We start from the raw sequence: 27,053 nt of genomic DNA, 5'->3' as shown, positions 1-27,053 counted from the left end.
TTTCCTCAGGTTCCTCTGTTCAACATAATGTTCTGACATACAGAAGGGACAGTTCCAGATATGAAATGCAAATCAGTAGGGGCTGCCCCCGAGCCACAGCCGGGGTTAATCATGCAAATCTAATGCAGTTCTTGGTATTTCAGGAAAGGTTTTAGTTGAAGTCTCAGGCACGTATTGATTTAAAATTCCTACTTCAGAGAGCAGTGTAATTTTTCTTTTACAGCTTCAAATTTTAAAATATAGAACAGGATTTGGAGACCAATTTAGTGACTGGACATCCATCCATCCTTAATAATCCTGAAAAGTTGTGGGAGTTGGGAGGGAAGGGTACCCTTAAAGGATGTGGCGATTTCTAAGCATATTAAAAAATATATTAGATCTAAAGTTACAAATGTTCTATAGCAAGTCCCTTTGCTTGGAATACGATCAAATCAACCAATTATGCATGGTTACTGAATGTCTGCTCTGGTCAAAGAAGATGGCTAAAACTGGCAAGGACAGACCAAATCAAAAATAACACTACAACGAGTTCCTAACTTTGGGAATGATATAAAATTCCTTTGGAAATGAGACTGTTTACAGGAAGAAATGAAATTGTCTCGCTCACAAGTGCAAGCTGACACATTCTAATAGCCGTTTCCGCTGTGCACAAAACGCGTCAGCTTATCTTTCCAAGAACAATAAAATTTCATATGCTGCTGCCTGACATAAGAATTATTTTTACATATCTCCGTATCGCTGACTCTCTTGTAAGTTAATCTCATCTCACATGAATTTTTCACCAGCTTCACTCTGATGTTGATAAAGGAGATGGTTCCATCAAATACATCTTGTCAGGCGAAGGGGCAAGTTCCATTTTCATTATTGATGAGAACACTGGGGATATTCACGCTACCAAGAGGCTGGATCGCGAGGAGCAGGCCTACTACACCCTTCGAGCCCAAGCGCTGGACCGGCTCACCAACAAGCCCGTGGAACCCGAGTCGGAGTTCGTCATCAAGATTCAGGACATCAATGACAACGAACCTAAATTCCTGGACGGCCCGTACACTGCAGGAGTTCCTGAAATGTCTCCTGTGGGTAAGTAAAGAGCAAGTCGGTCTTGTACCATCTGATTTTAGGAGGTTTGTATTTCAAATTAAATCACCATAAATACTGGGGAAGAAATGACATTAGCATTCGTATAGAAATTGCCAGTTAGTGTGAGGGGAATGTTTGAGATGTGTTAGTAGCCAGTATCCAAATTCTATTTTTTGACACATTATTTTATTTATACGGAAAATTAGGAAATTCTTCCTTTTACACAGCTGTCTCAGTGTCTTCAAGAAATTACATAGGTCTTACAATCCCTTTTCAATTTAATATTTAAAATTTAAAAATGATTCAAATTATGCCTAAGAAGTTAAAAAAAAAAGACAATAAAATTACTATCAAACCAAAAAAAAAAAATCATTCTAGACACAGCCCTGTGATGATCTATTACTTTTCTTTTTCTTTCTCCCCATGTTAAAATAATAATTCACTATTCTAAGCATCTCTCTGGGGCCAGGGTATCAGGCAGGCCAGCAGTGTAGCCAGGCTAATATTAGGATCAGCTGATCTATTTGCTTATAGAGTATGCTTGAACCTGTAAATGTCCATCCACTGGCCACCACTAATCTTTTTGTGATTTCTCCAGAAATTTAAATGCATGAAAATTTATACTGAATTTATAATAACGGTAAAGTGATACTCAGTGTGAGATATATAAAAGAATAATGAAGGCTGTTTTACTCAAAGGCCTTTTGACGTTGCCCCATTACTGGAAAAATAGAAAGTAAATTACCTTTAGCATATACTGTATTTCAAATACTATTAAACTGTCTTTTAAATTCCACTTATTTAGGTACCTTTGGAATAGTTTTCAGCCAGTATGTAATTTAGGTGTGGATGATCTTACAAAATAAAAAAATAAAAAATAAAAATTGTGGGGCTGGAATAGAGACCAGTTGATTTATATCTTTTATTTCCTGTTGTTTATAGTATTGAAGGGGGAAGTTTATTTAAAATAATAATCGAACTTGTATTTTAACACGTATTTCAACTCAAGTCTTTTACTTGAAAATTTTACCCAGTTTGATTTGTTTTACTTGATTGATTGATTGTGATTTGTTTTACTTTAAATAAAAGTCATTGCGTTCATTCCAGCTTTCGATCCACACATCTGCTATGCAGGGGAGTGGAATTGCAAAGATGTGTATTACATGTGCCCAATTTAGTGACCCTAAATTTCTGTTCCAGTCAGATTGGAGAGGGAACATTATTTTGGGACCATGGCTCAAGCTGCTAAAGAAATACGAACTGAAAATAAGCCAGAGGAATCGATGCTTGTGGACAGGAGAAGTTCTGAACTGCAGCGGCAGCATCTCACTATAATTATCTTCTGTGTAAATATTTCTTTGACCAAACAGGCTTATTCACACTTTCTCAATACCGTCCACTCCTTCAGAGTGCTTCCTGCTGCTCTTGTTTAATGACAAAAACAACAACGATGATGACAGCAGTAACAACAAGATTTGGGAGGTTTTAGAAAAAAGAGAAGGCACGTTGTCCTCCCCAAAGTAGTAATGTTTAGAAAAACAGGAGGTTTTGAGGTGTGTTGAAGCAATTCAGTTCAATGCCATCATTCTCCTGGGCATTTTCGGCATTCTTCATGGGCTTGCTAAGGTTTTCCTTTCCTGTGTAGAACCCAGCAGTGCAAATTGGATTACTGTGAGCTTTTTGTTCTAGAGGCTGAATAATGCACTGTAGTTTTGGTTCCAGTGGTACCACTCTGATATCAAACAACATGATTATTCTGTGCATGTGTAAGTTATTTTAGTTATTTGATTCCAACAGGTTCAGAACTTTTTAGAAAATGATTTCTCAATGTCTTCAGGATTTACTTGACACTAATTGAGGTCACTTGGTTAATATCAAAATTTGAGCTAAGAACAGTAAATGTCTACGTAAAATGTATCCTATGGATTTATAGTGACAGCTTATCAAAGTGTTTAATTCTAACCAAATAGTTATAATAGCCACTGAATAGTATGGTATATACAACACAAGTTTTCAGTATTTATTATTCAGGCCTATTTTTTTTTTTTTTTTTTCATTGAGAACTAACTAAGATTTGAAACACACTCATAAGTCCCTGGGATCTCTTATTTGTTGCCAGAAGAGCATAGATAAGCATGAGAATACAAGTGTGTGTGTGTGCATGTGTATGTATAGTAAATTATTTAACAAACACTTCAGAAAAAAATTATACACAACAAAATTTACTGAAGTATAGTTTTCATTATTTTGTTTGTTTCAAGGTGTTTTCTTTTCCAGTGAAGTAGGAAATCAGTACTTACCCATATCATGAGAATAAATATTGCTGTAACGATGGTGCTGTAAAGATGTTCTCTATTTCCTTATAGAGGAAATAGAGAACATCAAAGTCATTGATTCTAACACTTTAAAATAGTCAAAATCTAATTGTTAAAAAGATTTTAAAATATACATCATTCACTGTTTGGTCCTACCAAGCATGCATAGAGCACAGTCTCCTAGGTCTATCAAATAAAAAAAGTAAAACTTCAGAATTTACAAAATGGTCGTGTGTGTGTGTATATGTACAACCCACACATACATATTCAAATTTTCCACCCAATCTGAAAGGAAATAGAATTGGTAAGGGAAACCATAATCTGGAAAAGAGAATAGACTTATAATAAGATGGGCATTCGTGACTTATTTAAGGCATTTAGAAAGGGAGATCTACATAGGAATATATCTAAAAGAGATGTTAGACTAAAAATGCCATATTTTCAAGAATTTATTAGAAACCAACTTTAAAAGAATACAGAAAGGGATTTTTCCCATCCCCATCAGCTAGGACATAAATGATAAAATAGCATGTGCTTAAATATTTAAACTAAGCAAATGTGTGTAGCTAATATTTTTAAGATGATATTCCAAATGGAATTAAAAAGAACAGATCACACTAAATGCTTTCCATATGGAATAAGTGAATGCATAGTAAAAGGAAGAAGCAATATGACATTCTATCATATGAAATGTAGAAAAACAACCAATGTTGTGATTTTTCAAGTTGCCATGCTTTTTCCCCTTTGGGAGGGTTTGGTTTAAACGTTCATTTCATGCTTTTGTTTTTAAATCAATTAGTGAAAACAAATGAAAAATAAAACTACTACAGGAAGAGATAGAGTAGCCACTTAATATCCAGTTAAATGTATCAACTGAATATTCTTTATTCAGTTAATGAAGTTTCAGTTTCTGTCTGGCTTTACTTTGCTACAGCAGTGAGGTTGCCTCAGTGATTTGAGTGTCACGATGTTAGTATTTGTCATGCTGCCTTCTAGACAGTGATTGAGACTTACAGAGATTGCTCTTGATAAAAATTTATTACCCAACCCTGATGGATGAGATGCCTAAAATTTGAGTCCCATCCACTTCTGAATATATATCCCTGCCTAACTTGCATCATCAGTCTTATTTTTTGCCAACATATTTTCATGTCCCTTAAATATTTCTGAAGGATGAATTATCATTTATCATCTTTTGGGGTTTAGGCAAAAAAAAATATGATATCAATTTTTAATGTACCTTAGAATAAGAAAAATTAAAAATGAAAAACAAATCTAGTGTAGAATCTTTAGCGTTTTGTGAGTTCTTAACGTTTTGTGGCATTTGGGAGTTTTTAATTCATTGGTTTTGGGATTGGCACGTAGGGACCTCAGTGGTACAAGTGACAGCAACGGATGCTGATGATCCTACGTATGGCAACAGCGCCCGAGTGGTCTACAGTATCCTGCAAGGACAGCCGTACTTCTCAGTGGAGCCAAAGACAGGTAAACATTGACATGCAACTCTCTTTGTAAAGTCATCATTTATATCTTGGCATAGAATTAATAATAGTTATTTTTATTCAATATAGTTGGAATTGATAACAGACACTATTTTTACTGTGGTTCTCTCAATATGTGTACCATGGTAATAAACAGCATATTATTTATAGAGACATTAGCACATTTTAAGAATATTTTATTACATTTATCAGTATTCCTACCAAAATTAAACAAAATATTAGATATTGAAAAGTATTTCAGCTGTTATCTCTTGACTATATAAGATGTTGATTATTCATCTCTAAATTTTGTTTGCTTTGTTTTCTTTAATTAATTCACATAGGAATTACACACAGTAAAATTTAAATCTTAAGCAAAATCTCCTTGTCATGCAGTAGAATATGTGCTAGGTTCAGCTTGTCCTTCCTGGGGCTGGTTTTTCTCAGGGAAATTAGTTGAAACATAACACTTAGGATGATGATCTGCTAAATCAAAAACTAAATTAAATGACTTTTAATCTCAGAAAAAAAAAAATTATGAATTGCAAAGCTGCCTGGATAGAATATGTGGTTGTTTGGCTAGATATTCTGTTTTGCTTTGAAGAGGAAATAGTTTATATACCGTAAGACTATAATTTGGAGCACTGTTTTCTTGGTTATAAAATAATATTTTATCTATTCTGCTCCTCTGGCTCTGGGTATAGGGAAGTGTGGGCGGGTGCGAAGATGGGTGGGTGTGAGCCATTGATTTTCTTCATCACTGTGAAAATCCAAAATTTCTCTATATTTTAATAATTTTGCCTTTATCATGGAGAATAATTCTTCCTCAAATAGCAAGTTTGTGATTTTGAAAATTTGATAGTACTTATGATCCTAAATGAATATTTTAATGCCACTTACCCTGTTTTTCATATTATAAAAAATGGCAATATCAAATCATTCTCAAATCACTGTGGGGGGGATAAACATTTTAAGTGTCTTTTGAGAATGACAGTTGTGCAAAAACAGACCAGTAAATTCGCTGCGAGCTCATCATTCATTAGAATTTTCATAGAGGCTGTGACATATTTTTTACCAATGTTGTGATAAAGTCTGGAAGCTGCCTAGAAAGTCTGATAGAGGAGAAATAGTTCTGTTTCAGCGAGTATTGAAGGAGAAGTAAATGAAAGTATCTGGTTTATGATCTGAATCCTGGGAACGTAGAAGTTGTGCTCGTGGTTGATTTAATGATAGATCTGAGAACCTAAATTCAGACACCCACCCATTCCCTTCTATATCTACTCTTTGCAGCCTAGAAAGACATTGACAAGTTTCTGACAATTTGCTCACAAATTATACACCTCCTGCATTATATAACCTGTTCAAAAATAGCATGTACTAATCCCAAGGGTTAAATATTTTGCTGCTACTAATGATTGGCTTGTGATTTTAGCTTTGCTGTAAGATAATAGGTGTTTCATAGGCCCTGTGTAGGTAAGACCTCACCTATTGAACAACTGGACGATAGTCTGTGTCATGGCATCACATGATTAGTACTTCAAACTTAATTTTAATTTTCAATCTCAAGGACCGTGAATTACAGGAGGTAAAGTTTCATTTAATTTTGTTTTGGTTAAGGGTTTTTAATGCTGTAATCATGGTAATCATTGGGACTTCTCTTTCTTATAGTCATTCGTGCAGAGGTATTCTAGGAATTGTTGTGTCCTCTCTGCTATCATAATATAGAGAATGCATCCCCACCCCGGAAAAAAAAAAATGGAAATCTATTTTTCTGACAAAAATGGATGGAGAATTTTCAGGCCTTACAAGCATGAAAAGCTGTGTAGACAGTTTGAGGTAGTCTTCCTTAGTTAGTGTATGATTCTTATCTATGTAAGAAATAACATTATTTCCCACATCTCCAAATCTAAGGCCTTTTGAGAAGAATGTAAAACTTTTGACAGGAAAAATGTTGAAAATATGTTAAATCAAGATTATGTAAAATAGGCTTAGGAAATTACTGTTAAATACATCTCTGAAAGTTTAACTTCTAATTTCTTTTTTAAAAAGGAGTAATATTAGTAATATTAATAATAACCATTACTATTTGTTAATCACATATCATTAACTTAGCCTGGCTAAAATCTCTGAGCATGTATTCCATCTGTAGCACACTTACAGGCCACATGACCAGAGGGTAAGTGTATTTTCTACGTTAATTTCTCAGTCCACAAAGCGAGGATGTGAGTAGCTGCAAAAAACAAGTTGACAATTCAGCAAGCAAAGAGAATGGCACTAGAAACAAGATAATGTAGCATTAAAAGGACTGCAAAGATTCTCATCACCTATCTTCATAATGTCCCCAAATTCACAGGGAGATCGAGAATTATTCTAATGTGTTTATCTAGTCTGTAACCTGCAAGCAAATAGATCCAGTTTTTCAATCTATTTCATATATGGCAGGACTGGCTACATAATTCACTCTTTGAAATGAAAATGCAGGCTTCTTGTTCTAAAATTAGTAGGATTTCAGACGTCATCAGCAGAGCAGAAACCAAACATGGGGACAGTGTGTGACTGCACAGACCACACGGCCATGAAGTTGGCCTTGAAAAATGGTTGGAGTGTCAAATATCACTTGTCATTTAGGAGTTCTTTCTTAAACATGGAGGTATGACTATATGGTGCCTGCGTTAGAGATTACATGCATACTTGTTACATCCTAGCTTTAGGTAAGTAATACGGTTGTAACAAAGCCCTCCTCCCTAATACACCCTTCATGCACGTTCCATCCTGTGGCATGGCCCATGGTGTAGAGGACCCTCACTCCTGTCGTAGAGGACCCTCACTCCTGTCAGGGCTTCCCCAGGACATCCTCTCACAAGTCGCTTCCTCAGCGACTCTTTACTTGATGCCAGCTCTGTAATCCTTTGATGTTCCAGAAGCTTCCATCTCTACTATCGTTGGCTCTTCTCCATGTTTTTATGGTTCTATTATATGCTTCACTTAGAGTTACAGAAACCAAATAATACAAGTCTTAGACAGAAAATTTAGAAAAGAATACAAACTTATTGGAAGAGATTCACCTGTACATCTGATGTATCTTGAACCCGACAGCATGAATAGCCCAGCCCTGTGTTACCTGACTGGTGTGGTTGCCTAGACTCCTGGGACTAATCCAGAGCTTCAGAATGGACTTCAGAAATGTACACATCCGAATTCTTAAAGAGATTCCATGATAACAGAATATGCTTTAAAAAAAAACACAAAACATTGATGGCGGGTAGGAGATTAGAAAATCATCTGAAAATTTATTCCCAGACCAAAAACTGGACAGTTTTTGCATAATACTAGTGATAAATTTATGTTTCATACACAATACTTTTTTGTGGACATGGATTATAAATAAATAGAAAGTTCTGGGTTACTGGTCAGATGTACATCTATAGAAAAATGATTATTCAGAAAGCCTAAAATCTGAGCCAGTCTCTTTTCTAAAGAGTTACAGGATATAGTCTTCTCATCATAAGTGGCTTAAAATTATTGACTATTAAAATTAAATATTATCATCTCCCATGAAAACCTCACAGAACTGTAAGGTTATGATTAGGCAAGACTGGCCTTTACCACTTCAGAGACATAGTAAAAACTGTTTGCTGTGTGTGTGTGTGTCTATATAATATACAGCAAAATGCAGATCAAATCCAACGTATGAGAATTCTTTTCCAAATGTAGATAGTTTATACTCAAAAGTAAAAAGCTAGCAAAAGCCATAGAACTAGAAATCTATTATGTTTGAATGTTCTTATTTAAATTCACTTCTCTCCCAGTTATTTCATTCTTGTAAAAAATATGTTTAATAATTGAGGTATTTGGAAATTACCTTTGCTCCCTGCATTTCTTTGCAAACTTTGTGATGATTTTTGCTTTGGAGGAGTGTTACATATAGGATCACTTGTAAAGAGACAATTAGACGTGTGAAAAATAAGTGAGTAACTTTGACTACCACACTTCTCCCCTGATAATTCTGTGTTTTCTTTCAAATAACACTGCTGAGCAAAACCATGAGAAGTTGAGGCGGCTGTGTTTTCTTTGCTGATTAGTTGAGATGTTATGGACCTCTCTCCATCATAATACATGCGCAAGGGTCCAAACTCACTTACACATATTGATTTTGGAAGGAAAATGAGAGATGAATAGAAATTAAAAATTAAAACTGAATGAGTACGAAATTTTGCTAGACCTTCACTAATATTTGATCTATATGAAATGCACCATTAGTCAAATATTCAAGATTGTCAGTGCTCAATGTATAAAAAAGTATTACAAGTAAAGATGATTAACATCAAAGAAAAAAAGGAAGGTGGGGAGGTGGAGGGGGAGGGAGAGAGAGAGAGAAAGAAAGAGAGAGAGTAAGAAAGAGAGAGAGAGAGAGAAAGAGAGAGAGATGTAAGTCCCAGAACTCTTAGACAAAGATTGTTATGCTAGGTAACAGTGTGTCTTACTGAGGTCAGTACTCAATGTCTTATATATTAGAGTTAAGGGAGGTATTGAAGAACAGACATGAAATGTTCATAGAATCATTATGGCTCTAAGAAGAATATTTATGTCTCAGACAATTATCAATGAACCAAATGGGTATATGACTATGTTTCTTTTGATTGTCATTGTGATGTTTCAGAGATTAACTATAAGCAGTGTGTAGATAACCGAAAGAGTTCAATGAAGGGGTTACTTAGAGAGACCTTGTATTGCTGTGCTTGTAGCAACAGTGTCCGGTATAGTGTATTAGAATAAGTGATTGTTAAAACAACAGCAATAACAACAAATGGCCTACTCAAAGAAGTATAATTTAAATGCTTAAAATACTGATATATTGTTGGGGGGTGTGTGTGTATATATATGTGTATGTATTTGATAGCTACTGCTTAGAACTAAATAACAATAAGGTTGCTTAAGATGGTGTGAGTGTTACTCAGCTTGGAATCTTGAGAACCAGTAACGTATTGTTTAAGTTATTCTTAAACTATTGAAAGATTTTCTCATCTCTTCCCCACTCCTAGAATATTTACGGAACTGTAGAATATTGTGAAGAATAGGGCAGGCCTGATATAGTATAATGTAGGCTTGTAACTTATACTTAGGGCTGAAATATAACACACACATACCATTTTTACATGTGTCCATTGAAGAATCAGCATTTAAACAATTTAAATTGACAGCTTTTAAAAAACATTTTATAAATTTGGAGGATATAAAAACATTTTTATGCTGAACATGAGGGAAAAAAAACATCCCAACTTGTTTACAATTATGTTCTCCCAAAGAATCATCCTTTATCAAACAGCCCAGTTTTGCCCCTGAGAAGTCCATGATACCAGAGTTCCTGTTCCTCACATCTGAGTCATTGGGGATTTAAATTCTGACTTAAACTCTAAAAGTTAGAATCTGTTTAATAAAATGATTAGACATTTTTCAAACGAAGTCGATAAAAGGGTTCCAGGTAGGTAGGCAAGATGTCTTCATTGGAAATGATGGAAGTACAAGAAATGATTAAGCAGGATTCTAGACTCCTCCTGGTATCTAATTAGCAAAGATGGCCTCATATTGCTAGTTTCGAGATCTGTATAGGGCAATATTGAATACATAGGTTTTCATTTGACATAATCTCTATGTGCATATACTAAGTATATTATATTAAGTATATAATGTCATTTTATATATTTACATATAGCATAAACTAAATTCTATCCCATAAAGATACTTACTATTGCCTAATCTATTTATGTAATAATTAAATAGTTATTAATATAAAACCACTAATTTAGTGTAGCAGTGATTATTGAGTCAAGCTTTCCTACCAAGCAACATGAAGTTCTGAAATCAATTTTTCATACCTCTGAAGTCTTAAAGGCTATCCATATTAAATGCAATTGGTTCGAAAGAAACAATACAACACATCAATATTTTTAGTGTCTTGATTTCCAGTTAACACAGTCATTCTCATCTATAGTACTTTTTCTCAGACCTTTAGATACAGCATGAAGTCATCCAGCAGCATAGTTTGGAATGGTGTTTTGTTTATTAAACATAAATAACTCTCATTCTTTTTATTTATGGAATAGTTATTTTGCTGAAAAGAGGTAGTAGCTGGAAGAGAGTTAGGGACCATAGCTGAAAGGTTTGTGGTGATTTCACATCACTGGGAATTAAGTTGTTGGAGAGGGTGAAAGAGAAAAAGAGAGGTTCATTGTCATATACTTGTACAGGCCACTGCCCATTCTTCTAGAGGAGTGTATTTTATTTATTATAAGCTGGTATTTCCTGAACCATACATTTCCGTAAAATCTAAAGATAATCCTCTCTCTCCGCTCTTCCTCATTACAGTGTTTTCTGTGTTTGTGATATTGTATATAATTATTATATCCCTTTGACCTTTAATATGCATTGCACTTATTAAAAGGAAAAAAACAAAACAGAAGGCAACAACTCGAGCTATTTTCTACCTATATCAGTGTTCTTCGCTAGTATAAATGCAGTGATTCATGATGCATTTTACTGGGATTTGAAATTTTACAGGAGTCATCAAGACCGCCCTTCCAAACATGGATAGAGAGGCTAAAGACCAGTATTTGCTTGTTATTCAGGCAAAGGATATGGTTGGTCAAAACGGAGGACTCTCTGGAACCACGTCGGTCACCGTGACCCTAACTGATGTCAACGACAACCCGCCTCGCTTTCCTCGAAGTAAGCTGTTCTGTTGCATGCTGCAAGCACATTAGTTTTCCTTGCCAGATTATAAAAATGTCTTTAAAAAGGAGTTTTTCCAAATACTTCTCAAACAAATAATTATCTTAACTACATTCTCCCCCAGTTTTATCAGAGGCATGGTTTTTAATTCGGTAATATGGAATAATAAGGGTATTGAAAATAAATAGAAGTAATTATATCTTTGTATTACTTCTACCTTAAATATAATATGCTTTTTCTTTTGTTCACACTTTGAATACTAGACAGCTATGAAGTTTGTTTACGCATTAATCTTTTTATTCAAAGACATGCTACTCTTTACATTCTGTAAGTTATGAGGTTGTTGCCAATTAGTAACATTGAAATACGCTTCGTGAATTCTCTGCGCTAAAAATATTGCTTTATTTTTAAAGATAAAAAAGAGTCCTGAACTTCACTTTTCATTCCACACTTTTTTTTAACCAGTTCATGTACCGTGAACATTCCTTCTGCTACCTACCACATTTTTTTTATGCAAACGCTCAGCATTTCAAAAGAAATCAATCCAAAGAACCAGAAAACCGCATGCCCTCAATTTAGTTTCTTTGACCAAAGTGGCTTTTGTTTTAAACAAGTAAGAGGAAAAAAATAATTTCCTTAGGTAGAGCTGTCCTGATTGTAAAAAAGCATTTCATCTCACTCTCTTTTAGTTGCCTTTTTTCTGCTTCTTTGTAAATGTGTGTGGTATTTCTTTAGAATACTCAAGAAAATAAAAACTACAATGTTTTTAAATGCTTGTCTGATAGAAATAGGGAACTGAGCTCCCTTATGAACAGATCTTAAAGCTAATAATATTAAACAAGGACACTTTCTCTGCAAATATGAGCGCCACCACGTTTTCCTTCAAATACTGCTTCTTTAGACGTTTTATTTTTATTTTACATATTTTTAATATTTATATTGTTGTATAACAGACATTTCAATACCTCCTGGCAAAATAAATTACACTAACTTTAGCATTAAAAAAAAAAAAAAAAGAACCTATCCTTACGTGTGTCCTTGATGGCTTACAATGGGGAGGAGAGGAGGATTGAAGAATAAACAAAACGAAACAATTAATGCGATTATATTTGGCTGATAATAGAATTAGCTGTTTCTCTTTAACTACAGTGATAAGAATTCACACTTAGAATTTTTGTGGTTTCAGTTGTCATGGTTTGATAAGATAGAGCATGGATTTTCTAGCTTACTAGATACTCCCCTACTTATTAAAGTGAAGGAAGCCAAAAATACGTCATTATGTTTTTCATTTTGGCTGGGATTTTTCTCTACCATTTAGTTACTATTCTAACCTTGAAATTTTTGGATTTTCCTAAGGACACTTGTAGATATGTGAAAGGGTCGCTCAAAAATAGTAAGTATGTGTTGTAATCATTTTTTAAAATCAGTAACAATTTATAAAATGTAGAAAATTGCAAAAGCAATCATTCTTAGCCTAGAATGTGGTCCCTTCATATGGATACATTTTCCTTTCTCTGTTTCAAAGAGAATCCTTTCTTTTCTCTTCATAAGAAAGTGCAAATGCACCACTGTTAGCAGCCAAAAGGAAATGGAAAAGGGTGGAGGAAGCAGGAAAAAGTAGATGATTAGAGGAAAACGGTGAAGGGGTGTTTCCTAGTTTCAAAGGTGAAGGGGTGTTTCCTAGTTTCAAAGGGATGGTTGACGTACTTCATCTGCCTCCCAAACTGGCTTTTTAAAATTTTTATTTATTTATTTATTTTTTTGGGGTGGGGTGTAGGGGAGAGTTGAGGGATGGTGAAGAGTTTTTACAAAAGAAAGTTTAAAAAAGTTACTATTCCTTTTTTGCTTCTCTTTCCTCCTGTTCAAATAACATTGCCTCTGCTCTTGTACCATTGTGCCGTAAATCAGTTCTACATCCAACTCACACAAATAATTCTTATCCTCGGTAAATTTATGAGCTAAAAGAAGACTAATATTGACTTTCATCAGCTTCCTTGTCCAGTTTTCTGAAACTTTTGCAGCAAAAGGTACTATTATGGAAATTCCAACATTGAGTAATCAGAACTATTTAGGCTTGGTTTTTGCCCATTTGAGGCCTAAGCTATACTATTTTAATTTTTTAATATTCAATATTTATATTAATTGCATTTTAATTCTTTATAGTCAATACTCAATGTTAAGTCTATTTGTAATTATTTGAAATGTATCTTTACTATTAAAAGTAGCATATTTCTCAGCAGTAGAAATACTGGAATGGAAGATCTCCTCATGCCTTTCCCCAGGCCATCTATTTCTGCTCTTACTTATTGATTATTATCTAATTATTTCCATGAAATTTCTTGAGGCTGCATGAAATTTGTCATTTGCCTCTTATTGCTTTGTTATCTTCTTTATCAAAAAATAAAAACAAATTAAGCAAAGATGGTGCAAAATAGCCAAATAATTAAATTTTTATTGGTTAGTTTGGTGTAAGGTTTTGTTCATTTCTTGTTTTTAATTTCACAGGGTCGTACCAGTATAACGTCCCAGAATCATTGCCGGTGGCTTCCGTTGTGGCCAGAATTAAAGCTGCCGATGCAGATATAGGAGCTAATGCTGAAATGGAATACAAAATTGTGGATGGTGATGGATTCGGGATTTTCAAGATTTCTGTTGACAAAGATACACAGGAAGGAATCATTACTATACAGAAGGTAATATTTATTTTTGTTTCCTGTGAAGGTAACATCATAGAGATTATTGAGAAACCTTGTCTGCTCTGATGGAAGAATGTGTTAGACACATTGAATGGCTTTATGGGACCACTGTTATTTTTAATTTTAGGAAAAAATGCTGTGCATTTATTTTTACGTGTCGGGATTGTAGAGAAAATTGAGTAACGTGTAACTGATACACTCTATCAGTTCTATTCTCTGAGCAAACCCACAGCTGTTATCTATAGCTCTGTAACAGAAAAGCATACTGGCAAATGTGCTGTTTTAAATGACCTGCTTGGCGAGATGAATATTCTTTTTTTTTAATTAATTTTTATTGGAGTATAGTTGCTTTACAATGTTGTGTTAGTTTCTGCTGTACAGCGAAGTGAGTCAGCTATATGTATACATATATTCCCTCTTTTTTGGATTTCCTTCCCATTTAGGTCACCACAGAGCAGAGTTGAGTTCCCTGTGCTATACAATAGGTTCTCATTAGTTATCTATTTTATACATAGTAGTGTATATATGTCAATCCCAATCTCCCAATTCATCCCCCCCCGAATATTCTTCTTTGTTGACTATTTTAGTAATGAAACCCTAAAATCATCCAAAAGCCTTTGTAAGCAACTAGACAAGCACTCCACATACATGAAAATAATATACATAAACTTGGAAATAGAAACTGAAATGTTGTAGACTAGCTACATTATCAGCCATTCCTTTTTAATATTTATATTAACTGAAGTATTTGAAAAATTTATACAAACAGAGCATGGAAAGTTGTGAAGCCTATCATAATCCCTTAAAATATAAGTGCAAAAGAAATTTTAAAAAATCTTTCTAATCCAAAATAGACTATTTGCCAAATTAGCTCCCAACACTGATTAGATATGGGGAAAATGAGCTGTTAACTCCCTTTGATCTGTATAGATGTGATCCTTGAGAAATGTTAAAAAAAAAAAAAAAAATAGTCAAAAGGAATTGTTCCAGAATATAGTCTTATTTTCTCAAATGTTTGAAATACTAAAAATGGAAACATATATGAAAATGCCCGCACTCAAGATACTGGGATCTTATGCCACTGTGACAATCCAGGTGTATAACTCTGTAATTAACACTTCTCAATAATTAACACACACCAATAAAGAAAGTTATATTTTAGTTGTTATAGGAAAACATATGTTCGATTTCAGGCCAATGGGCAAAACATTTCTGCAATAATTTCCAGTGGACAGCTGCTGTTTTAGCTCAGCTGGTGACAATCTGTCTAAAAAAGTTTTAATAAGTAGGCTAGGCCAACTCTTGGTAAAATGTTTTGTTTTGTTGTCTAAAATAAAAGGAATGCACTAAGGTGCAATGCTGCTCAAAGATTTCAAAGAGTCATCTGAAATCAAGCTGCTCATATTCCAGAAGTTTTAGATATATATTGAAATTATTTTATTGAACACATACTTATATTTCATATATTTTAATGAGACAGCATAAATCATTGAAGAAATATATAAATACAAATATATATGTATTTGATATGAGATATTTGATTCAGTGATAGAAAAAATTTTATACTCAATTCCTTGATATTTCTAGAAGTTTTAGAGAATTAATTGTTTAAAAAAGAAGCTATGGGCTTCCCTGGTGGCGCAGTGGTTGAGAATCTGCCTGCCAATGCAGGGGACACGGGTTCGAGCCCTGGTCCGGGAAGATCCCACATGCTGCGGAGCAACTAAGCCCGTGAGCCACAACTACTGAGCCTGCGCGTCTGGAGCCTGTGCTCCGCAGCAAGAGAGGCCGCGATAGTGAGAGGCCCGCGCACCATGATGAAGAGTGGCCCCCGCTCGCCGCAACTGGAGAAAGCCCTCGCACAGAAACGAAGACCCAACACAGACATAAATAAATAAATTAATTAATTAATTAATAAAAAATTTAAAATGCAAATCCCTCTGAAATTCTACCAAAACTTTAAAAAAAAAAAAAAAAGAAGCTATAAGAAAACTGGATAAAATGCATTTAATCTCACAGCATAAAACTCATTAGAAAACTACAAGGTAAAAATTAATGATAACTTACAATGATATAAAAGTCACATAAATAATTATTACTACTGTTCTAGGCAGTGGTTAATATCTGCTAGGATTTATCTTGAGTAACTTAAAGGCTTCTTACTTAATTCTCAAATCTCATGAAGGTATTATTAAGTACAGTGAACATATGGAATCATTATAGAATGTCCAACAAAAGAAAAAATGGTTAAATAATTTTTGATATTTCCAAATTGTAGAATCTTGTACATCATCAAAATGATGTGGTGACATTGTCTTAGCATATTAACTAATATGGGAAATGATTATATAAAATATTAGATAAAAAAAGCAGTGTCCAAAATTTTACAGACCCTTTGTTTCAAATTTTCATTTATATAGAATAAAGATTGCAGGAAAATGTTAAAATGATAACAGTAATTGTTTCTGGATCTTCACTGTTTTTCAATATACAATATGCATTCGTTATTATAATTACAGTGTTACTAGATTCATAAGAATATTATTCAATGACCAAACCAAAATATATTTCATTAACAGCACCGTATGATCTACTTTTAGTATTGATGAAAACTCTTGTCCAAATGCAGAAATGTGTCACAGAGATGTCAGTCACTAGACTGAAATTTAGTGTGTTGTTGAAGCTTTCTCAGGTATTGAAAAAGACATTGTCGTCCTCTGTCTAATGAATTAAGATTCAAAAACATTCCAAATCCTATAAGCATTTAGATTAATGGATTTTTAAAATTTCTGATACTAGAGATTTCTACCCATGCACAGCCAAGTGAGTGATGTTTTGTACCTAATGAATGCCCAATAATTGGTAATTAAAAATTTATCAATCTGTCATTATATGGGAAGTTAGCTAAATGTTTCAGTAATTTTTTATGCTAAATATGAGATCAAAACTGTGTTATTTTCTGTTTAAATTACTGACAACGAAAGATAAGTTTTATTTTCTCCAGTGGCTTCTAATAGATGAATACTGTCTAATTTTTATTATTTCTCCTCCTCTGTTTTCTTATATAATGTCAGTGCTTGCCTTTGGATAATTAAGCACACTCAGTGTACAGGAAAATCTTGAGAGACAATGACGGTGGAAAACTTTACAATTTTACTGTTGTGGCGTAAATAACCAGTAAAATATTTAATATTTAATGAAGAGAATCTTGTTCACTTTGAACTCTATAGAGCATAGAACGAAGTCAGATAATATCTACATAGAAATAAGTGGAAATAACACCTCAGCGTTTTCTTCACGCTGAAAATCTTTAGTGTTAGCAAATGTTGCTTCACACTTTCCTCCTACCCTCTCTCTCCACACAGTTCTGCATAAATAATAGATATCGAGGTAATTACGTGGTATACATCAGCCTAATTTTTATTTCCAAAGCTCCCTTCACCCACAAACTCCTTTTTAAAAATTACAGTTTTGCATTTTCTGCTCATATATTCCAATGCCTAACCAACCCAACACAGAGTTCTTACCAATATTGAAATAAACAAACGTAAAAAGTGGCTTCTCTAAGAGTTAATTAAAAATAGTGGAAATCATATATTGGGTTGGCCAAAAAGTTTGTTTGGGTTTTTCTGTAACATCTCTCGGAAAAACCCAAGTGAACTTTTTGGACAACCCAATATTTACTTTGCAGTTCAAGCTTTAGTGATCAGTGAATTTTTTTCACTTGAAAAACTTGCTTATGGTATTAGAGGTTAATCTAGTTTTTAGATGAAAAAGTACTGTTACTTTGTAATTTTTTGATTTTTGAGCAGTTTTTTATTAATTTACTCAAAAATGCAATTCACATTTTATGTGCAGTGACTACACCTAGCACTGTACCTTAGTATTAGTTTTGCATTAATCCAGGGCTTCTCCTGTTTAAATACCTCAAATAAGGCTCATATTCCAACTCCTTACATGGACATCTAAGAGCTAGTTTTGGACCCCTAGAATTATTTAGACTTACATTTACCAGATACATATCCCACTATTCTTTAGTTTTATTCAAAGATCTAGAGTAGACACTAAGCCACTTTTTTTAAAAAATTTATTTATTTTATTATTTTATTTCATTTATTTATTGTTTCTGGCTGTGTTGGGTCTTTGTTGCTGCTTCGTTGCTCTTCTTTAGTTGCAGCGCGAGCGGGGGCTACTCTTCGTTGCAGTGCGCGGGCTTCTTATTGCGGTGGCCTCTCCCATTGCGGAGCATGGGCTCCAGGCACACGGGGTTCAGTAGTTGTGGCACGTGGGCTCAGTAGTTGTGGCTCCCGGGCCTAGTTGCTCTGCGGCATGTGGGATCCTCCCAGGCCGGGGCTCGAACCCCTGTCCCCTGCATTGGCAGGCGGATTCCCAACCACTGAGCCACCAGGGAAGCCCTAAGCCACTTTTAATTCCTAGAAGCAACATAAATTTTCTTCTTGGTCTTCAGACGTTCCCTCCTGCAGGACTCACTTATGCTCCGCTCCTGTGCCCACTTACTGTTGTTCATCTTTTAAGACTGGAATATTACTCCCATTCTTCCTTCTTTAAACCAAATAATTAAACAGGGGAAGTAAAATTGTCTGTACCACAATTTGTTTTTCTTGATCAGGGAAGGGTGTGTGTGCACGCATGTGTTTCCCTTCAATGTTGGGAGCTGATCTAGTAAAAATGTAATACCATGGTTTTTTCATAAATTTAGCTGTGGTCCCAAAGATTTGGGCAAATATCTAAGTCTCTGTAGAAGTGTCCGAGAGAACCCAGGCCCCATTTGCCAGCCAACTGGTCGGTCCCACCTAGTCTCTCAAAGATTTGAACATGACCTGAGAAAGGAGTTGCGTAGTGGATGGATGACGCTATTCCCCAGGTAGACAGGGGAAGGGAGACTTTCTTATGGAGGTAACCACCTGTGCAGAGCTTTGTCATATGAGATAGCACGTTAAGCTCAGAGAACTAGAAGTAGGACCATTTTACTGGAGCACAGTGTGGGAGGGGATGCTGGCACGAGATGAGGCAGTGTAAGTGAATGGGCTCTTTATGCCTCCTTTACAAGGCCACTGTTACATCTATGTACAGTGCTTTGCAAATGAGAGTGGATTACAAATAATAAATATTAAAAGGTATTTTACTTTCAGCTACAATAAAATATGCTATGGAATAGAAAATTATATTTGCTAATTTCTCTTGAACCCTTATTGTTGGGACTGTGATAATTCTAATTCAAAGCATTTCTTTTCAAAGCACTGAATTTTAATGATATTTATTTAAACATTTATTTAAAATATTATCACTTTCCTGGACACAGTCAAGTAGCACACTTTTTTTACTGTTAAGTTTAAAGCCTTAAAGTCTTTTCTGGTTTCTTTTCTTGTCCCTTCTTGATCCATAATAGATCTTGTCTCTTTGTTTTTTTGTTTCATGTTTTTTCCTACTCTCTTTGGCATTACCCTAAGGTTGGTTATCATTGCCTCACTCCAAAACTATTCTCATTGTTCCTGAGCTTTTTAATTTTTAAATCCTTTTTCAAAAAAAATTGCTGTTCAAAACTCAACACTATTTTATTTTTATTATTCCAACTAGTTTGAAAAGAAGCTACTTTATACTAAGAGATTAAGACAGAGTGATACAACAAATTGAAAGGAAGTGGTAAAATAATCATCAATGAGGTTATAGATTTAGAAAATTCTAAAAATTTATTGAAAAATTATTAGAATTAAGGAGGGCTTTCAGTAATGAGAACTACAAAAGTAAGTTACAAATCAGTAGCTTCATTATAGCTCATGAGAACGTGTGTATGAGCTCTGGTCTTCAATCCAACTGTACGGCTTCAGCCCACTAGAAGTTGTCTGTGGAATATCCATCCCTCTTGTCCGTATCCCTAAACCTTCCAGCTTAAAGCAGTGTGATCTCACAAAGGCAATCTTTATTCCCAAATCCAAGCGCTTTTCCATCATGAAGCCAACAGTATCTTGATTCTCAATTTCAGAAGAGTGTCTTTGTTTACCTTTCTTTTTACCTAAACTCTCTTTGGAGTGTTTTTCTCAGAATGAAGGAAGTCCTTTCTGAAGATTTGCTGATTCTCTCTGTTAAGAACTAACGAGTACTTACGACACTCAAAGACAGGATTTTGATTTTCAGTTCTACTTATCAAGATTTCAGTAAATGGGGGTCTATATTCCATTCCAGCTAAAACATTTCCAGAGACCCCCTCCGAGTGAGCAGAGTCTGAGAAAACATATATGAGTCCCATAAATTCAGTATTCTTTTCATGACCAGATAATAGTAGAATCATTTGTGAAATCTAGAATGGATTTCTGAATCTGAGTCACAAGAGCATTCTGACTAAAACCAAGAAATTCTGAAAGAAGACAAATGAAGCCTTCTTCCATTGTTCTCAGAATATTTTAAAATTTTCACTGAGATAAACTAGAGAATGCTATGGACAGTCCATAAATATGAACCATTTGTTCATAGGTTTTCCAGGCTCTCCTGACTATAGGAAAACCTTTACAACCAGGCACTGCTAAGATGTTGATGAGCTTTTTTGTTAAAGACATAAGTACATTTGTTCTGATGATGTGTGTCTCAGAGTATTACTTCACATTTGGTTAATAGAGTTCCTATGTCCATTTAGATAATCATTTCTATTGGAATTAAGTAATTTTGTACCTGTGAACCATGCTTGATAATCATCTGAACTTATTTTCTCCCTACTCTATAGTATAATAAAACTTTAGTCCATTGCTTTTTCATAAACAATGCACTGTCATGGTTATAATGAGATTTATTCCAGTTTGAGCAAATTATTATCGTATTTTGAAACATCTACATATGCTGTACTTGCATAGGGTGAACTTAGAAGAGGGGAGAGAAGAACAGAAAAACAATCTTTTTCTAAAACATATGCTAGAAAAAGAAAAAAGTACAGAATTGTAAAAAGTTATCTTCAGGTATGCTATTATTGCTCCAGTGTCTTATATAGAAATATAAATTCTGCATATGACCAAATATGCAGAATCCACAAGGCTAAAGATTTGTATAGATGTTACCATAGAATTATTTTTTTCAGAATTCAATTATCCTTTCTATACATTAAGAATAGACATGCTTATATATTTTAGGTATTTTTTAAAATGATAACAAAACCACAGTGTTAAACCATTAAAGCAAAGTACAATCTATTTCTGTGGCCATTTCTGAATGATTTGATGATAACCTTTACAACCAGTTTTACACAGGGCCTCAAAATTCACCAAGCATAAACGTAAGTATTATCCCACGTGAGTGAAAACTGTGTCTTTCTTTCTACCTAGAATTCTTTCTGTTTACATTTCCCCATCATAATTTACAATGTAGGAAATTTAGTCTTTTATTTTTCCTTTGAGGTATGGCAATCTTACCTTTAATGTACTTCAGTTTTCAATGTAAGACCTCAGTTGGGATTACCTATGGAATTTTGCTTCTATAAAATACATTACTACGTAGAGTTACAGTACAGTAAAAAAATGAGCATTTTTCAAAATGCATTTCCTGTGAAGGACAAGTACACATCCAGTTTCTGGCACGGGGATGGCTTGTACGGTGGCTGATATCATACTGTCAAATAACATATTTAAGCTTCTTCAGGCCCATTCTGCTGTGCTATCTTCATAATCTCCTCATATTCCATACCCTAAAATAAGGTTGAATGAAGTCAAAACCATCAAATAATAGAGCATTGTTGGGGAGGTATTGATAACATGGCCTCCATTCCCTGTGGGAGAGGAAGGGTTAGAATATGCCGCGTCCTGTCAAACTTCCACTGAGCTGCACAGATTTCTGAGCTCTGGGTTTGCTGTCTTGTTATTGAGACGTCTCCTTTGTCTGCTGCTTGCGGTAATTCCCAGAGTCAAGTATGTATTTCAGTATTTCATAAATGCTGTTGATGTGTGGTAGAGGAAAATGAAACCAACAACATTTCCAATTTATTTTTCTTCTTTTCATTGCATTTTTTTCTTTCAAAGATGTTATTTAAGTAATCCTGCCTCTGTGGATGCACATTTCTCAAAATGGAGCAAAGATATGTCTCCTTTGACTGTGAAAAAGCATACATTTTGGATTTTAGTTTTAGATTAATACAATAACTCTAATTTAGTGAACGTCTGAATTTCAGATTATATTTTCCAATTTGTTCAACCCATTGTTACTCTGTATATATAAGTGGATCCTAACATCGTTTTAATCATCATGCACATGGGTGCATGTGTATAGACTGTTCTCTATGTATTTTGAGTATAATAAACGAGTATAAATTTACTCATTTTTGAATAGTCAAGATTAGAGATGAATTTAGGGTCTTAAAAAAATAAGATAGCAACACTCTTTGAAGAAAGTTGATAGTAATGTGAATGTCAACACATGCTAGACTTGATCAAACAGACTAAGACCCTGTTCCTTAGGAGTATTTTCCATTTTCTTTGATTTTGGCAGTTATCAGAGCAATCTTCTCAGAATATGTGTATGCCAAAGACATATTCCAGTGAGCCCTTCATGGTTTTTTGTTTTATTTTGTTTTGTTTTGCTTAGTACAAGTCACAGATAATGCACAGTTTTCCTTATTTCTGTCTTTTTCCACGGTTTGTTGTTTCTTAGATTAGTTTCAATGGGTAGGATTCCAAGAAAGAGATATTTAAGAAGTAGATAAGAGGGGATTTAGTGATTACCTAAGGAAAGTTGGAGAGAGAATTTAAGGATAAAACTAATGATTCTAGTATGAGTAGCTAGATGAAAAATGTGCTGCTCCTTTAGAATGGGAGTGTGGAGGTGATTAAAATGGTTTGGAATATATTTGCGTTACCTGTGATATCTAGAAGGTAATGAATGAGGGTTTGTAGCTTAGAGGAGAGGTCTAGAGTATAGACTTAGGTTTGGGAGTCATAGCGTATGCATGGCAATTAAAATGAAAGCGACGACTGAGAACATCATGGAGCATGCATATAAAACGAGGGAAAGAATGCTTTAGACATTACTTGGTGAAACTGACAAATTTAAGTTAGGGCAGAGAGATTCAGAAAAGGCAATTTATTGTATTCTTCCAGGATTAAGGTATTTTAAGAGAATTTAAAAATAACTGATCAACAAAGCAAATAAAAATTCATATTTAGATCAATAAGAAGAATTGCATATATTGTCAGTAGAGGGAGGGGATTGATGGATCCTGGAATCTATGTTATATAGTAAAGACAGGACATAACCAATAAGGGAATGATAAGAGTCAAAGGCCTGGAGTTCAAGGAAATTTCCACGTCTAGATCTGATCTCTCTGCCACTAGTTCATTTGCTCATTTCAAGTCTGTTTTGGTTCATTTTCCCTGGATATGCAGCCATCACATGTCAAAAAGTGAAGTCACCCACTTTTATTCTCTTCCTCTTTGTGATGGTACCAGCTGCTACCTAACAAGTCATCCCAAAGCTGGTGCTTTAAAACATTATTTCTTTAGGTCATGATTTCATGGGTCAGCAGTTTGGTGGGGCCTCGGCAGGGTGGTCTTCCGAGGGCTCACACATGGGTCAGAGGTCAGCTGCTCGTGAGCTTGGTGGATCTGCCTCTGTAGAGGTGGCTATGTGTCTGCTGGAATGACAAGAGGGGCTGGAAGTGTGCCTTCCAGCAGCCAGCAGCTAGCCTGGCTTTGTTCCCTGAATGGCAAGAACAAAAGCTCCATGGTCTCCTGAAGCTGATTTCCAGAACCGACACAACATCACTTCCACCACATTATATTGATCGAAGCAAGACCAGGTGACCCAGATTCAAGGAGTGATGGTGGCGGGGGTGGGGGGGGGGATACATGAAAAGAGAGGAGCTATAAAATATTGTGGATACTGTGAAAGAAGAAAAAAGATTTTGGGTCCCAGCTCTGCTCCAGAGAAACTAAAAAACCTTCAGGTTACATTTACATGAAGTGGCAAAAGTAAGGGTGAATCTCAGATCCGCTGACTTCCACTGTAATCTCTCCACTGTCAGCATTACTCACAAAGTAATTGTGTGGATCAAGATTAATTAATAGTTGCCACTATTTGATAAAGGTCCCCAGGAAAACATAAACTAAACTGTCTTTGGGTTATAATCTGGATTCAGCTTCCCTGAAAATGATCGAGACCCTTTCATGGAAGTTCTTGGTCCAGTCAGTAGTGCATGCTGGGAAATATGGACCTCAGCACAGTAAGGGAATCAATCTGAGCTATACTGTGAACCAGGTTTTTGATGTTAGGCAGGAATATAGTCATTTGCAAGGCTTGTTTTCTATCTTCTGCTTATAGAATCCAAACAGCCTACCTAAATTCACTCTTAGAACTCTAACCTGCACAGGGTAAGGACTATATAAATGTGTATTGTTCATGGGAAATACGTTTAGCCGTTTATGGTAGTGCCTCTTTGTAGACAAGTGCAATTAGCAATTTGAAATGTGTGTGCATTTAGTTGATGGTCATAGAATTTTCTTAAAAATTGTTATAAAATGGAGATGTGTTAGGATACCTGCTTGCATTGCTTTTTAAAAAATATTCAGTGATCTTTATATCTAGGTTAAAATGTTAACGTAAGTACTCTTGGAGGTCAGAGGGCACTCGTGGAGCTAGATAATGGAAGTAATAATTCCTGATATTTGTATCCTTATTTTATTCCTAATAGCTTGACATAATTTAATGTCTTAGGCTTAAACATTTCTGCAGTTACTCATAAACTGGACCCTTCCTCAGGGTCCCAGTTTACCTGTAGAGCACCAGATACTTTCTATGTAGTGGAAGTGATCTTTGCAAAATGTGACTGTTTGTATCAAGCACCTGAGAAGCAGCTGTGCTAAAGTGTGGTTTTTTTTGAAAGTTAAAATAATGACTCTCATAAAAATGTAAAATGGACATGGAGACACCCAGTAATTTTTTACTGCTTATTCTAAATTTGCTTTTACTCATTTTGCTATTTTTCAAATAATTTATTCTTAGATTTTTTTTCTTTTTTTTCTTCATTCAGCAGTCAGTGAATCTCTGTCCTATCTAAGACAGTTGTTAACTACTTGTAACAACTGGTAACCTACCTACCTACCTCTGTAAGATTATACATTTGGCTTCTATCATAGATCTCAAAGCCTAGCACAGTGAGACAGACATGAAAGGGTCAGTCCCTTGTAGAGGACACCCACAGAGCTGGCGAAACTTCCAGAGGTCTTCTCCCCCTTAACGCCTGAGCCTCTCTGAGGGCATCAATGTGGACCATTATATACATAATTATTACATATATATATAACAATTATGTGTGTGTGTGTGTATATATATATAAAACAATTTAGAACACATCTTTCTCTTCCCTCCTTCCCCATAAAAAAATAACTTATTGCCCTAATCTGGATATAGGTTTTGTGATTCGCAAAAATTTCAAGACAGGTAAAAGCTGCATGCTTCTGATAAAATCACTTGTAGCTGTGAAAGCAAAAATGTCACTGGACAGAGTTAAACAAGTAAGACAGACCTCAAGGATATTGCAGTTAGGAGAGAGAGATGAGAATTCAGTCTAAACTCAACTCAGGTGAAACAAAGGCCTGGAGAATTTTTTAAGAGCTGGAGTGTCTGTGTGTGTCTGTGTGTGTCTGTGTGTGTGTGTGTGTGTGTAATGGGGGCAGGGGTGTAGGTGACACTGTGTTTGCTTTACCCAAAGGAAAAGTAAATTTTCTTGTATTTTCATGATAGCAGGTAGTTTTGTAACTTGGAGCAAGACTCTTGCTGAAGATTAGTTCTAAGAAAAGGTAGGTCAGGGGCCTAGAGTCAGGAAGAAGCCTGTCTACATTTAGTCAAGCTGACAGAGAGATTAAGGCCTTCTTGGGCATAACCCAGGGACGGGGGGGGGGGGGGGAAATAAAGGCAGTAGTGCAGTTGTGCATAATAATGGCGTTTTTTGCTTTTGGAAAGTACTTAGGGAAAAACTTTAGAATTCTTATTGTATTTAAATGTACAAAATTGTTCTTTGCTGAGATACCTTGTCCAAGGTTGTAGATTGCTTCTAAGGTTCTGGGTAGTAGATTTATTTAGAATAAATTAATCATAAAGGGAAAGTTATGATTGTGATTTCCTTTCCATTGGTACAGTTTCATTTAAGCCCATTTACGTAGGAAAAATGATTTATATTGATTTGATCAAGAAGGGAGGATATTGAAAGCAACAGAGTATATGCTTTGATCCAAAAGAGAGCTGGAAGCTCCAGAGAAAGAAATGCTTTTAAAGATGATGAATGGTCTCAGTGCTTTTGTACAAAATCAGTATTAAACATAAGACACTATATACATAGTCTCACGTGCGCGTGCATGCGCGCACACACGCACGCACACACACACACACACACACACACACACCCCCGATGGTACCATGCCGTAGTTACAGGAACAGAAGGAAGAATTTCCTGAACGATGTAACTTGGATCAGTCCCTGAAACATCAACAACAGCATTGGCCCAAAGTACAAGATCTAAAGGAGGTCATTGAGCTTAACGACAGGGTGTTTGGCTATAGACCAGAAGGTAAGCTATATGGAGAAAGAAAAATGCAGTGTAATGATTTTATTAAATGAATTCAAGATGATATTTTAACTTAGGTTTTTACTATTGAGGAAGCTAAAAATGGCAGGGGGGAACTGATGAGTCTCCACTGTTTATGATAGTTAATTGTTTTGAATGTAACAGATGAATATTATAAACTGACTTTGCCAAAGAT

General features: G+C 35.1%; 1 protein-coding gene and 1 long non-coding RNA gene across 4 annotated transcripts in view; both read left to right on the top strand.

The window, feature by feature from the left end:
- Window positions 1–27,053, top strand: part of CDH7 (cadherin 7) — a 123,108-nt gene that overhangs the window by 55,512 nt on the left and 40,543 nt on the right. For all 3 annotated transcript variants that reach the window (XM_082415889.1, XM_082415890.1, XM_082415891.1), the window contains 4 exons: window positions 786–1,080; window positions 4,761–4,880; window positions 11,435–11,602; window positions 14,111–14,298. In XM_082415889.1, the coding sequence (XP_082272015.1) occupies window positions 786–1,080; window positions 4,761–4,880; window positions 11,435–11,602; window positions 14,111–14,298 (771 nt within the window). The remainder of the gene's footprint in view (window positions 1–785; window positions 1,081–4,760; window positions 4,881–11,434; window positions 11,603–14,110; window positions 14,299–27,053) is intronic.
- LOC309639126 lies at window positions 18,117–26,567 on the top strand. The gene is made up of 2 exons (XR_014251488.1): window positions 18,117–18,358; window positions 18,710–26,567. It is a non-coding gene; the product is annotated as an uncharacterized lncRNA (long non-coding RNA).

Source organism: Balaenoptera physalus (assembly GCF_965194825.1).
Source record: "Balaenoptera physalus genome assembly, chromosome: 12".
Lineage (NCBI taxonomy): Eukaryota > Metazoa > Chordata > Mammalia > Artiodactyla > Balaenopteridae > Balaenoptera > Balaenoptera physalus.
This window is presented reverse-complemented; position numbering and strand designations above follow the sequence as displayed.